The sequence below is a fragment of the Acanthisitta chloris genome, unplaced genomic scaffold, assembly GCF_000695815.1.
Source record: "Acanthisitta chloris isolate BGI_N310 unplaced genomic scaffold, ASM69581v1 scaffold5051, whole genome shotgun sequence".
NCBI lineage: Eukaryota > Metazoa > Chordata > Aves > Passeriformes > Acanthisittidae > Acanthisitta > Acanthisitta chloris.
In genome coordinates this window covers 25,700-39,481 of record NW_008655358.1, presented here as the reverse complement: position 1 = coordinate 39,481, position 13,782 = coordinate 25,700, and the positions used below count along the sequence as shown (strand labels likewise).

Here is a 13,782-nt window from a genome sequence, read left to right as displayed (position 1 = left end):
AAATGTGGAAACCATGTATTTTTAGTGGATACAGTGTGTGAATGCACAGTGCCCATGACAGTGGCCTCGAGTCTAACCTATAGATATTGCAAATACCACAGCTGTAATTTATATTAACCAAGGGATAAGCTATTGTTTCACGGTAAATCGTTCAGACTATTTGGCAGCTTTGGAGCTTGGATGACATCAGTTTTGACTTTCAAAATCAAACTGCCACCTTGTGGTATGATGGGGAAGAAGTCTGCAGGAAATCGCAGAGCAAAAATACAGATGCATAGTAGAAACTTGTCCCTTTTCTCCCTCCATGGCTCACAGTATTTATTTCTGTATATGTTGTGATTATACTTCAGGAAAATTAGTAAAACTATTTAAAAAGTCAATCTAACTTTTTGTGCTTGTCAATTTAAAGCATAAAGCCATTTCCTTATTCTTGTGTGCAATTGCACTGAAGTCATCAGTGCACTCGCAAATAGATTTTTCAAGATTAGATGCAAATGCAGCTTGCAGGAAAACACTAACTACAAAGGCTATAGATATCTATAACTGATTTCTTTCTCTCTTTTAAACTTAAAAGTGTTAAGAAAAATTTCTGTGAGAGTCAGAGCAAGGCCACACAAATTGCTGAAGGTGAGCAAGTTAAGGTACTGTTCCTTTCTGTGCATGCTCTTGGACCATGACTGATGTAAGGCAATTTTAATCCGCTTTCTCTTTCACTGTGGGCCAAGCCATCACAAATTACTTCACCTTGCTTGTCAACCAAGAGCAAGCACAATGGATCAGCAGATGTGCAGTAATCTGTTACAGCAACATGCTTGTGCATGCACCTTCAAGCAGCACAACAGCACAGAGATGCACTGGCACAATCCTTTCAGCTAGATTGAATGTCCTTGTGTCATATAATACTATTTATAAAAGATGACAGATGAAAACCTTGTCCATTTCAAATTGAAAGGTCAGCTGAGGTGACCAATTGGCTGCAGCTGCATATTAGTGCTTCGTGCATCCATGACTTTTGTGAAATATCGAGGTTAAAAAAAATAAAAGAAAGAATGTTGCAGGTCACAGAAGCCTGTATGATCTGGAGTTTGCATCTTGTACCTCTGCTCACACTAGGCAAGTGTCAACACTCTTTTTAAAGCCTGGAGTCATCCACTACTGAAAGTAACAAAGTAAGAAGGAGGTGGTCCTGCAGGAGGGAATTTAAAGATATGGAAGAGTGTCCTGTCAGCTCTTGTCTGATGAGCTGCCTGGGACCTATAGCACCAGGGCAAGCTGTTTTCCTTCCCACTACATCTATTACAATGTGCACAACTTCGAGGAAGTAGTTTTTATAAAATATTCTTCATCCAAAAGTACATAAGTAGAAGGAAATTTCACAGTTCTCCATGAACTGCTGTCTTGTAACACCTTTGTTGAGCACTGGTGCTAGGAGAGAGCTAGTGAGCATTCCCATGGACAGGTGTCCTGCAGGTCGTCTGAGGAACCTGACCCTGGATACCCTGTGAGCAGAGAGGCTGCTCTGACTTCCAGTACCACCTGGCTCACGTTTCACCATCGGCCTGCTTGGCAGCCAAGCCCACAGGAAGGATAAACATGAAGATTTCTTCTTAATGGTTGTGGTGGTGTCCGCTTGGCTGGATGATTTCAATCAAGGGTAAATAGTCCTTCTAGCTATGGTCTCATCACTGCAGGCGTGAACCACTTCTAGGTGATGAATGGCAGCAGCTCATGCTAGGCACATGTTGGTTTGCATCCTCACAGACTGCTGTCAATACAGGGACAGGGCTGGCAAAGACAGCAGGAAAAGGCAGGGAGGGTCAGTGGTCAGTGGGTGATGGGGTTATGAGGGAGTAGGTCTGAATTTGGATGAAGCAGGTGAAGGAGAAGAGCCTAGGACCCATGCAGCTTCCTGTGCTTGCACCTGAGTTAATTCACATGTAAACCCACTGAAGTGTGTGAGATCTCCTACCCCATGACATGGCTGTAGAGCTCTGCAGCCCCCTCATCTCAGCATTTCTCCTTCCAAGGAGCATTGCTTGTCACTCCTGGAACCAGCACCAACATGCAGAATGCCATCCTATGGAAGAGTGAGTTACTTCCCACGAGAAGAGTGTCTTGGGCATTATTTTTATTCTGAATTGCTCTAGTTAACAGGCAGAGCATCACATCCCACTGCAGCCAATAAATCAGCAATGGCAACTCTGAAAGGCAGTGTGGGTGCTTCTCCAGCTGAGAAACAACACCCAGGACTAGTGTCTTTTAATGTAAGCATATGGCAAAAGCAGAAGGTAATCAGGTGGTTAACGAAGCTTAATGTGTGTAAAGCCTATGGAGATAACTCTTATTTTGTTTTTACTGCTTGCATGTCTGTCCTTGTGTCCATCAAAAGAGTGTGGTGATATCTAAGAGTGGCATTTCGATGCCCGAAATGCTCCTCATATAAATAGAACAAGCAGATCAGCATGACTGAGTGATAAAATTACCTTCTGGTCTTCAGAAACTTCAGCATGCAACTGTGCTATAGGGACCTCAGTGTACCCCTCTTCACAGCACAAACAGATACGTCTGGAAATGGATTTAGAGGAGACTTACAAGGAGGGAGAGGATACAGAGAGGAAAATTACTCGAGCGGCAGCTGCAAAGCTGGTGAAAAAAGCTTTTTTTGAAGCCTTGAAATCCAATGACTTTGAAAAACTGGAAGAGCTCTTGAGCCAAAAGAAAATAGACGTGGACACAGTGTTTGAAGTCGAAGATGAAAACCTGATTCTGGCATCCTACAAACAAGGTAAATGTGGCAGCATTCACCAGCCAGAAAGTAGATGGGTTTGAGTGACTTTCAAGAAACTGTGGCCTTTTATCTCTTCTGAAGCTGCAGAGTAAGCTGATTCAGGGACAGTAACATCTCAGGAGATTCATATGGCCATGGTCATTGTAGTAGGGGAGCTTAGCAGCTGTACCCGCCGGGCTTGGTGGAGGGCAGGCGAGAGCCCAGCCTGAGCCTCCGTGCGGCAGCAGCAGCTGCTGCAGCTGCAGGGGAATCCAGAATGAGGAGTCCTTTACCATTTCCTCTCAGAGAACTCGGATGCAAAGCCCAGAATAGACACATACATGCTAAGTGTGGTATATAAATTTCTTTCATGAACCCATTCATGTATACAGACTATTTAGAAATATTCCATGTCTTCCATTTTCAATTTACAGTAGTAGTAAAGTGAATTCTCCCTACCTCAGGAGAGCCAAAGAAATCCTGTGGATCTTGGATATTGCTGGACAGGAGGAGATTTATTTCCCAGCTGACAGAAAGTGAGGATATGCTAGTTTATCAAAACAGAAAAATAATTTGGAAAAACACAACCAGGAAAGACATCTGTTTTGGAGTACAGAAAAACCAAAACAGTTCTCAGCCAGGAACTGTTTGAGTTTCCAAAACCTAACAACTTAAAGCAATAAACTAAGTTTGCTCTTTTCTAAAACCAGCATACTTCATGACCTACTTGCTAACAGACTCTTCATGTGTATTTAGAAAACAGCAATGATCCGTCTGTGCCAGAAGCTAATCATATGTGGCAATAAACACCTCCAGTGCCAGCAGCACAGTGAATGCACTTTCATTTCTGTAGCATAAAGAAGGGACAATATCCCACCTCTTCTCCTTTTCTGTGTTTACCTCTTACTTAATGATTGGCTCCTGTTCTTTTAATTTCACTAGGGTAAGGATGATGCAGTCATGATGTATTTCCCTTAGGGACAGTGGATGAAGTAAGCCATGCAGGGCTGAATGTATCTTAAAATACATCTTCTTCTGTCCTCAGCAGACTAATATGCATTCTGGTCATGGTTTGAGACTATGTGATTGATGCACGGATTTTTAATTTTAGATCATTTAACTGCAAGCATTAACCTGTCTCTTTTGAAGAAGTCTCTCCTTTCTCCAAAAAGGAGAGAGGTAAATGCATCCTATGACCTAAATCACAGCAGTGTATTCACTTTGTCTAAGAGGCAGGAGGCACTCTATCAACTCTCCTGTAAATTTTACTTTTGTTCTGAATAGCAGATAACTGTGACATAAAGGGGGATTTCCATGAGGAAGGAGAGGGGAGAAAGATTCATCCCCACCACCTCACTGTTCAGTCTGAGCTTTGTCATAGTGCTAAGCAATGAAGTGGAAAAGAGATGCCATGGATGAGAGAGTGGCTTTGCTTCTTCTCTTCCAAAGAGGCTGAGAGCTCTCAAAGACACTCACTTTGCACCATGGCTTTTTCAGTTTCTAACCAAAGAAAACAGCTGAATGAGGTCTATAGAGACCATGTCTGCTTCCTGCTCAGTGCCTGGTCCTCATCCCTCTGGACTCAGAGATGTCTGCAGGCTTGGGCAGAGAACATGGCAGATGCTCTATCAGGATATCTGAGCACAGTTCACCTGCAGCAGCACAGGCAAAGAAAACAAACGGGTTCTCTGGCAGGAAAATTGTGGCTATAAAAAGTGCTAGCTTGGCTTTTAAGGATCACTTTCATGCTGTTAACATATAATTTATGGCTCACCTCTGGCCATAAATGAGAGATCCACCTCTGTGTGGGATAGGCCAGCGACGCTCCCCAGGTCACCTGTAACAAGGGAGAATACTGCATGTGAATTCAGATAGGGAGGTGATTTAAGAACCTTGCTCTGCTACAAGCATAGACTCTGGGATATAGCCCACCTCCTTCGTGCCTGGTTTAGGGGCATGTGATGAAAAGGTTGCCTTACCAGAGTTGCCACTGTAACCTGCACAGTCAGCAGGTTGAGGAAGGGGTGAGTGTTCTCAGGGGACACCACTCAGGCACTCACTCCATCCAGTGCCCCAGGGCTGTCTGCTGTTGCCATTCTTAGCGTGGATTGCTTGAGGACTGGGTTTGATAGGCCCCAAAATTTAGTCCTAGAGTGGATGTGTGGTCTGCTTTTCCTTGCCCCTGCCATCTCACACACACTGGCCAGTAATAAATGCTTATATTGGTCAGGAACAAGTCAATGAAGCCATGGCAGAGCAGAAGGTGCAGCTGCTGTCATGACTGTTTTATATCTGTAACCTTTCCATGGAAATCAAGCATTTTTCAGTGACACACAAGAACTGCATTCCTGGCATCTATCTAAAAATATACTTGCAATTTAATGAGGAGGGAAGAAAAACTTCAGTTGGTTTCTCCCTGCCACCAGCACTTTGTTTCCTTCTTGTATCTCTTTCCTTCCTCCTCATCTTCTTTCTGTCTAACACAACACACATGAATACTGTAAAAACTGTATCTATATGACATTAAGGCTGAAAAACTACATAAACTAGAGACTAAACAATGGAGGTTTGAATCAATTTGATCTCATTATACATCTTTAGTATCTTTTCTGTATCTTTTACATGATAACAGATTTCAACCAGGCATTCATCCAAGGAGAAATAGATAAATCAAACCCAGAGATTTTTGTAGGCACATTCTAGCTAAGATGCAGTTTTAAACTTCTCCAGCCCTTATGTACATTATTATGGTGCATTACTTTTTTAAAACAAATTATTACAGTAATCACATCTGAGACTGTCTCTGTACAGTCATTAAGCATGTAGTCCTATTTTGGGAACACGTAATTAGGTGTTATTTGCTCTTACACCTTTTTGTATGAAAAAAAGTAAAATATTGTGAAATTTTCAAAGAAAAATCCAAACAATTTGGAGCTGTATTTCATGCGAAAGTGTCACTGCTTCTATTTGGCTCTTCAGCCTAATTTGCATCAGCATCCAATCATAGAATCATAAAATCATAGAATCAACTGGGTTAGAAGACACCTCAAAGATCATTGAGTCCAACCCTACCGTCGTTATTAGACCATGGCACTAACTAATCTCCTCACTCCATGCTCCTCGGGGGCAGTTGTTGGCAGGAGGTCTCTGACCCAGCTGCAGCTACATTGCCAGGGGTCATCTGTGTGCAGTGCATCCCTGGAGGTCTGAAACCAGCTCCATGCAAGATCCTGCCATCTCCCATGCAGAAACAGTAGGATGGGCTGTCTGTTGAGTCACTGTCCTAAGTAAATGCTGCCTTCTTATTCCAATGCCACCTTTGTTCAGCTGTTGGCAGGCTAAAGATCCCATTTCCCTCATATTTTTTAGCTGGTGCATTTCAAACGCTCTAAGCATATTTTTTTAAATTTAATCTACACAAGTCACAAAAAATCTAAAAGCTCCTGTCAGAGTACATCTACATGGGAATTATTTCTCCAAAAGGCACGATATTCAGCACACAGAGTAACAGTGCTTAATGAAAATTTAGTTATACTTGACAGATCTTTGCATGCACTAAGCTGTAGCTGGTGAAATTACAGTAAATTACAGCAAAACTCCAACCCTTTCTTCCCCTTCAATTATTCTCAATAGGTGAATAGTCCAAAGAAAAGTCTTTGCCAAGGCTGGTAACATGTTTTCACATTGTACAGGGTACTGGCTGCCTAGCTACAAATTAAAAATATCCTGGGCAACTGGACTTCATCTAGCTGTCATGTATGGACATCTGGAGAGTCTTTCAGTCCTCCTCAATCACAAAGCTACAATCAACTGCCGGCCCAATGGAAAAGCTGCGATCCACATAGCCTGTGAAATGGCAAATGTCGAGTGTCTCAAGATCCTTTGCAGCTATGGAGCTAAGGTGAACTGCTATTCAATGAGTGGGCAGGCACCCTTGCACTTCTGTACAACACGAACCTCCATGCCTTGCGCCCAGCAGCTGCTTTGGAAAGGTAAGGCAAAGCTCTGGAGCACCTCTCATGGCATGGCTAGAGATGGTGGGCATGGTCTGGGCTTTCTCTTAGGAGGCAATTTCTCAAAATACATGTGTATTTATCCCTTCCATCCACAGCTAACCCTATTTTCATCTCAGACTCCTTTTTCACATCTCTTTGACCAGCAGAAGTTTCTCCCATTCTGCTTCCTCAGCCCATCTGTCTTTCCCTGGCCAGCAGTCCTTGCTCCAAGACTGTTTTCCATTTCAGTGCCTCCAGCCCACTGCCCAATCAGTCCATGAGCAGAAGAGCTCCTTTGAATCAGGGAGTTTCTATTTCTTTTGACTTTTTTATGTCTTCTTCATCCAGGTTTACTATTGCGCTGTTTTCACATGAAAGGGCACCCCTCATCTTCTTTCTTGATCAAATTTCCTTGATCTCAGTTAAAATTCTTCTAACCACTTGCTTTTTTGGATCTGGCCTTGAAAAACTGGATGCAGTTTTCATACCATCTCTTCATTTATCAGCAGCCAAATTCCTGCATCAGTGTAGGATTGGGGGGGAAGGGGGGGAGGGGAAGGCTATTATATAAGATTTTTGTTTTCCCAAAGTAAGACACAGTATGCTGCTGGTCATCTGTAACAAATAAAGCTATGAATAGGTGTAATTCCTCCATAAATATACTTGTCAGACACTATTTCCTTAACAGAAGGATGCTGAGTCAGGACACAGTAAAAGAAACACATAAAAGGTACAGCTAAATCAGGCAGTTCAAGTCTTTAGCTGCAAACAGACTAATTTTTTAGCTATTTTTAAAAATTTATTAATCATATTTTTCCATGGCAAATACCAGTGCTTTTGGGGTTTTTTTTTTGCTACACATGTTTCTATTGAAGGCTTTTCCTGAGATGCAAAGAGCATGTATGCTTTGTAGGCAAGGCAATCTGCAGTCCTAAATGAGTAATAACATCACTTTTCTTCTGCTGGAAAGATACATATTGTTTGGTAGAAAGGAAAATAAATGCTGCCAGTTGTGTGCTGCCCAAAGCAAACAGTTCTGACTGCAGGAGTTGAATTTGCTACCATAGAAAAGCTGAGAAGTCAAATGTAGTCATAAACACAATATAGGATGAATCCAAGTGAAAGGATATGTTCTGTAGGCTATCTCCACTCACCCATCAGCAGCAGCACAATAAGTACTTTACAAGCCACCCTTCCTCCCAAAACACTCTGTAAACTCATATCTCCTTATGAGCTAAATGTTGAGACTCCAAATAAAATGGGAAAGGTCTGGAGCAAAATGTGGCAGGTGTGCACATTCACACAGCAGCACCTCCCAACAGCTGAAGCCAGGGTTTCAGTTAATGCCCCTGTACCAAAGTTTCCAAGATGCATCTTCCACCTGCCACCTGCACTCAGAGGTGTCACATGGGATCCACTGAGGTCAATGCAGCTGAACCACCTCTGGCTGGGGCGACTTGCCAGCCAAGCAGTGCTGATCCCATGTTCGGTTAGCACCTCCAAACTTTGACTGCCAGTGCTCCCTCAGGGACGTTGAACACAACTAACTCTCAGTGGTACCTTTTCTCTGACAGCAGAACCTCTGAGGTCATGATTCACTTTCATCCAAGTTATCTTCTGGTTGCAGTTTTCAGCCAGTTCATTCCCATTAGGTAGGAAGATATTTAAGGCAGCTGATGACATAGTTCAGTTCCTCTACCTTCTGGAAAAAAAACCCTGTTCCTGACACACTTGCAGAGCAGGTGAGCAGCCTGTGCCTGGCAGAGCTGCTTTTCCAAGGGCTCACTAGCTCGTTTTCTGTGAGCTGTGGATGACTCCTGTTACTGTTGTGTGGAGGTTTCTGACTGTACCCTCCACCCCTAGCAGCAGCCCCCGTGTCCCTCCGGCCCCGCGGCTGATCAGCGCTGGGTCGGGGTCAGCATTATTCCCACAGATGTTTTGCGTTTCTTTTAGAGCAAATTGCTCGTAGCTGGGCAGGGAGCTCGGGCCGGGGCCGTCTCGCTGCTCAGCAGATGGTGCTGTTGCTTCATCTGCGGCAGCTGCTCAGCACGATCCCTAGCAGTGGGAAAACACGATCCGGACCCTCCGCTGGGGACCTTGGCAATGGGTTCTTTAATACCATCCACAGATCTGTGATAAAATGTCCTTTCGTCCAGGCTGGCGTTAACGAGGTGCAGAGCAGAGCTGCTCTCCAGAGTAGGAGTAAAGCTCTCCTTTCACCTTCAGTGAGTTTATAGGAAAGAGCATTTTAACATGCCAATTTGGTCCTGCATGCTGCACAAAACAGTGTCCAGATAAGGTCTTCTGCCAGCTCAGGGCCAAGCTATCACATCTGAAGCCAGATCCAAGAACCTGAAGTTTCTAAGGATTTCCCTGGAGGCTTAAGAAATGCAGAATCTATGCCACTTGCATTTTCACGTGTGTCTTTCATGCCAGTTGTCCACGCTGACCTTCTCCTTAGGAAGCTGGGCTCAAGCAGAGGGATGGTCAAGCAAGACTTTCATTACCTTCATTTTTTCCCCATCATCTTTCTTTGGCAGGAGCAAATGTGAACATAAGAACAAACAACAAAGATGAGGAGACTCCTCTGCATGTTGTTGCACGTTTGGGTATTCCGGAGCTCGTGGCCTTTTACGTGGAACAAGGAGCACATGTTGATGCTCTCAATGCATACATGGAGACTCCCCTGTCCTGTGCAGCCTATTGGGCCCTTCACTATAAGGACCAGATATACAGTCCAGATCACCACCTCATCTGTCGGATGCTCTTAGACTATAAGGCTGAAGTGAATGCTCGTGATGAGGACTTCAAATCACCGCTCCACAAAGCTGCCTGGAACTGTGATCATGTCCTGCTGCATATGCTGCTGGAGGCAGGAGCAGAAGCAAACATCATGGATGTCAATGGCTGTGCACCCCTACAGTATATCATAAAAGTGACATCTGTGCGGCCAGCTGCTCAGCCAGACATCTGTTATCAGCTGCTACTGAATCATGGAGCAGCTAGGATATATCCTCTGCAATTCCACAAGGTTAAGGATGTCTTTGTACAGTAGGGATAGGGAGACAAGTGATGTCTTGAACAGGAATAGGATGAGAGATCCAAACTTCAGGGTGGTATCTGGAATTGCTGGAGTCCTGTAAATGTAGGCCCAAAATGTCCAAACCTTGTGGGATGACTTACTGTAAGAGTGGTATTATTTAACTGAAGTGAAATTACAGTTGCCCATACCAGAAACCAGATCCAGATTCCATTTTTGCTCTTAACCAAACTGAAATGCCAAACTCTAGATGCTGGTTCAAGCCTAATTTTTCAGAGCAGATTCACCTTCTCATTTCAGAAAACCTACATCCCTGCTCCATACAGACTTAACTGAGTTATACAAAATGCATATTTCATGGCCTCCACCAAAGACTGGAGATGAGACCACTTGATTCAGTTTGTCACCTATGACCTTTAAAAATCTACTGAAATCTATTAAAAATGAAATGCATCTCAATAAAGCTTTGGCTTGTTCCCAGGAAATGTGAGAATTAGGGGAAATTCTGGGCCTTGGCTCATAGCTGATGAAAAAAAAATAAAGAATCTCCCCTGAAGAATTTCTAAATGTCTGCAAAGCCCAAGGCACTGACAGAAGAACCCAACAATCTTATTATATCAGACAACTGAGTAAGCTTGCTGTAGTCAGGACCTATTCTCTCTCATCCAGTGCCCTGAGCAACATTTTGCAGTTCCTCCTCTGTATATGTAAAGTTCTAACAAGCCAAGCAACCAGAAACCTTTGAATAAAATGCCAGACTTTAGGTTGTGCCCTCTTGAGCCCAGGATAAGTGGGCCTGCCCATAACAGACAATGCTTAGTCTCCTATATCACATTTGAGAGCCAGGTCTGGGGTCTTTGCTTTCTGCCTCTGCCTTTCTCCCATTGCATGAAGTGGCTCTCTCTTCCAAATCATCATTTGCTCATCTGTAAAAAATGTAGGATGTTATTCACCTCAGAGGGATGTTTTGCCGTTTTGTTTGTGAAACTTGGTGACTGTGTGGGACAAAATTGGGTGAATGCAAAGTGCTAGTCCCTGCGTGGGAGTGACAATAGACTTCTGGGTTTTTTTCCCGTTGAGCTAAAGTTACTGGGCAGAACAGTTGTTTCAGGGGCCTTGTGTGGCTTGAAAGCCTTACTTCTGAGCTGTGTTATCTCCTAGTCTTCTTTCAAATTTTCCTATAACAATGCATTTTTGATTCATATGATGGGATTTTTTTCTGTTCCTGTGTTTTATAACCTGGAGCAAGGACTTCATATGTGGCTTTGTCTGGTGTTGAGTCACTCAACCCAGCTATGAACAACTATCCATAGACTTGGGTGATAATGCCCACCCCATCAGCAAGCTAGACTGCTCTGGAGATCTAAGCCAGTACTTCTTTGTGTTGTTAAACTGGGGTGTGCACAATTCCACTGGGGACTAGCCTGGGGCTTCTTGCTGCACTTGCACTGAGTAGTGTAGATGGGCTTTGCGTTTTTTGCATTTCCAAACTTATCTTTTCATAATTCTTTGGCTGTGGATGTCTCAGTTTGCCATTGCACAGTGCAGGACATCCAGGCTAGCCCCAGCTTCTTGGTAGTACTCAAGGTCTCCATGCATCCTGCCTGCAGGTCCTACAAGCCTGTCATTCCCACCCCAGAGCTGTGGAGGTTGTCGTCAATACCTATGAACATATCAAATCAACATCTAAGTGGAAAGCAGCCATACCTGAGGATGTCTTTGAGGTAAGCTCTTAATGAGTTACAACTGAGTAAAGTCCAAGTTCATTATTTGCATACCCCATATCTGTCCATAGGAAAGTAAGAATGCTTTGGAAAGAGAAGACTATCTCAGAGGATTTGGGACTTCCCCATTTAATATCACTCATTTGACAAAACCATATCACTCACTGATAAAAGACATCTTTTTTGAGAAATTTTCATTGCAACATTATCCTTTGGAGAAGCCCCTGTCAGTGGTGCTTTAGGAGCTCAGCTGTCTCTGCACTCAGCAAGTGCAGAGATTTTGACTGTGATTGGTGTTTCTTCAGATCTGCCAATGTGTATATTTATATTTTTTAAAGTCAGCAAATATTTTAAAGGTGCCATATTACAGGGGTTTGTCTATGTATCTTTAGGTTCTGTTGCATGGGTCAGGTTTCTGCAAACAGGATGGGTTAGCTGCAAAATCAAGGGAGAATTTAAATGAAAAATAAAAGATTAAAGAGGAAACGGTATTATCAAAAGGCAAAACTGTGTAAAAATCAAGGGAGAATTTAAATGAAAAAATAAAAGATTAAAGAGGAAATGGTATTATCAAAAGGCAAAACTGTGTGACAAACTGCATGCTTTGACATAATTATCCCTTTAATTCAGAAATCCCCATAGTTCAAATATTCCAGTTTACAACTGGTTTTATATTAATATGGGACTTTTGCAAAAATTTAAACTCAGTGCTGAAGTGCACCAATATCTGCTATACTTTCTCAGTGTGTTTAGGGACCTTCACCTGTATTACAATGCAGAGTTATATTTCCAGAGAAACTGTGAGGCTTTGTTGGAGTCAGATATGTTCAGGAAAAAAAAAAAGGAAAACCATACATAAAGTGTAACCTGAAAATATATGTAACCAGATCTCTCAAGTTGCGAGATCATAAAACAAGGTCAAGTCACATATAATCACACATTTCCTTCATTTATTTCAACATCATTTGTAATATCTGCACTTTTGTTCTCAAGGGAGTGCCATTTTATTTATTCTAGAAGGCCCCTGAGGCAGTGAGTAGGACCAAAGGTTCTTTGCCGTTCACAGCCCCAGCAAACTCCCCAGTAACTCTGGCACTGTGCTGCCTCACTGCCCCGTGGTGAGGTGCAGAGGATTAACTTTTCCACATGCACTCACCCTGGGCAGGCTACAGAGTCTGTTCAGACCAGGACTAAAAGCACAGAGGAACCTCCACTCAAACTGATGGATATGAGACATACCAAACCTGAAGATTTCATCATGGTCTTTAACTTAACAATAAATATTTGGGGCAAACATATGAATTTTGAGCAGGCATTTGGCTAAACCATGTCCCTGGTGTTTGATGAGCCTCCAAGGGACAGGATGGCTGGCTGTGCTTTTTATCTTGTTCTGCCCAAGGCTACATGTGGGCAGGGGAAAGGGGAGGACAAGAAACAAACTCATTGCCCTAAAACAAGCTTGTGGTTTCTTTACAGAGGCACCAGGATTTCTATGACTCTTTGTTCGCTGTGTGCAGCAATTCACCACGGTCACTCATGCATTTATGCAGATGTGCTATTCGGGCAATATTGTCAGAGAGGTGTCACCAAGGTGTCCCCCTGCTCTCCATCCCCCTGTCCATGAAGAAGTACTTGCTGCTGGAACCAGAAGGAATCATCTACTGAGTCACGGCAGAGCAGGCACTGGCGTCTCCCTTCCTGGGTCCGCATTCCTCTAAGGGGTGCTGGAGATCAGGGCACAACCCTGACACAGCCTTTTGCTTGTGTCCATTCGAGGACCAGCCTAAATCTGGGCTGGAATTTACTGGATCTCCTTGGAGCTGCTGTCTTTCCCTGCACAGAGAAATTGCAGCTGGAGGCTGCAGGTTGTGCTGGGGAGACAGAGCTGGAAAGGTTCCCTGCTCCAAACACACACAGTGGTGCATACTGCCATGCTTTGTTCAGCCTAGCCTAAACGATGCTGCTGCTTTCTTCAGTATTTATTCCACTGCCTGCTAGATAGCATTAGATTCAATCTGCACAACCTTTGATGCTGTTTCACTGTAATTTTCTTCAACTGTCATTTTGAGAGTAAAAGAACAGGATACTGTCAAAACCCAGCACATTTATTAGAGTCACAGAAATGCTTTCCCAGAAAGAAATGGGCAAACTGCTTTGAATCATGACCACAGACAGGATTTCAGTAGTTTCCTCTCAATTCAATGTTAGTTCACTGTTCACTACACCTGTCTGTTTCTTATAAAACTTTGTCATAAT

At 43.3% G+C, this 13,782-nt stretch overlaps 1 protein-coding gene across 1 annotated transcript; it reads left to right on the top strand.

The window, feature by feature from the left end:
* The first annotated feature begins 2,504 nt into the window (after positions 1-2,504).
* On the top strand, positions 2,505-13,191 carry ASB4 (ankyrin repeat and SOCS box containing 4). Its single transcript, XM_009083860.1, has 5 exons — positions 2,505-2,785; positions 6,460-6,759; positions 9,303-9,793; positions 11,413-11,526; positions 13,003-13,191. The coding sequence occupies exons 1-5, from the start codon at positions 2,572-2,574 to the stop codon at positions 13,189-13,191; spliced, it is 1,308 nt and encodes a 435-aa protein (XP_009082108.1). The 5' UTR covers positions 2,505-2,571.
* Positions 13,192-13,782: the final 591 nt, after the last annotated feature.

Bases quoted from the DNA above. Each gene is read 5' to 3' on its own strand.
- ASB4 (XM_009083860.1), top strand. From the start codon at position 2,572: ATGGATTTAGAGGAGACTTACAAGGAGGGAGAGGATACAGAGAGGAAA. The intron at 6,760-9,302 runs GTAAGGCAAAGC...TTTCTTTGGCAG, and splicing joins CCAGCAGCTGCTTTGGAAAG to GAGCAAATGTGAACATAAGA. The intron at 9,794-11,412 runs GTTAAGGATGTC...TCCTGCCTGCAG, and splicing joins ATCCTCTGCAATTCCACAAG to GTCCTACAAGCCTGTCATTC.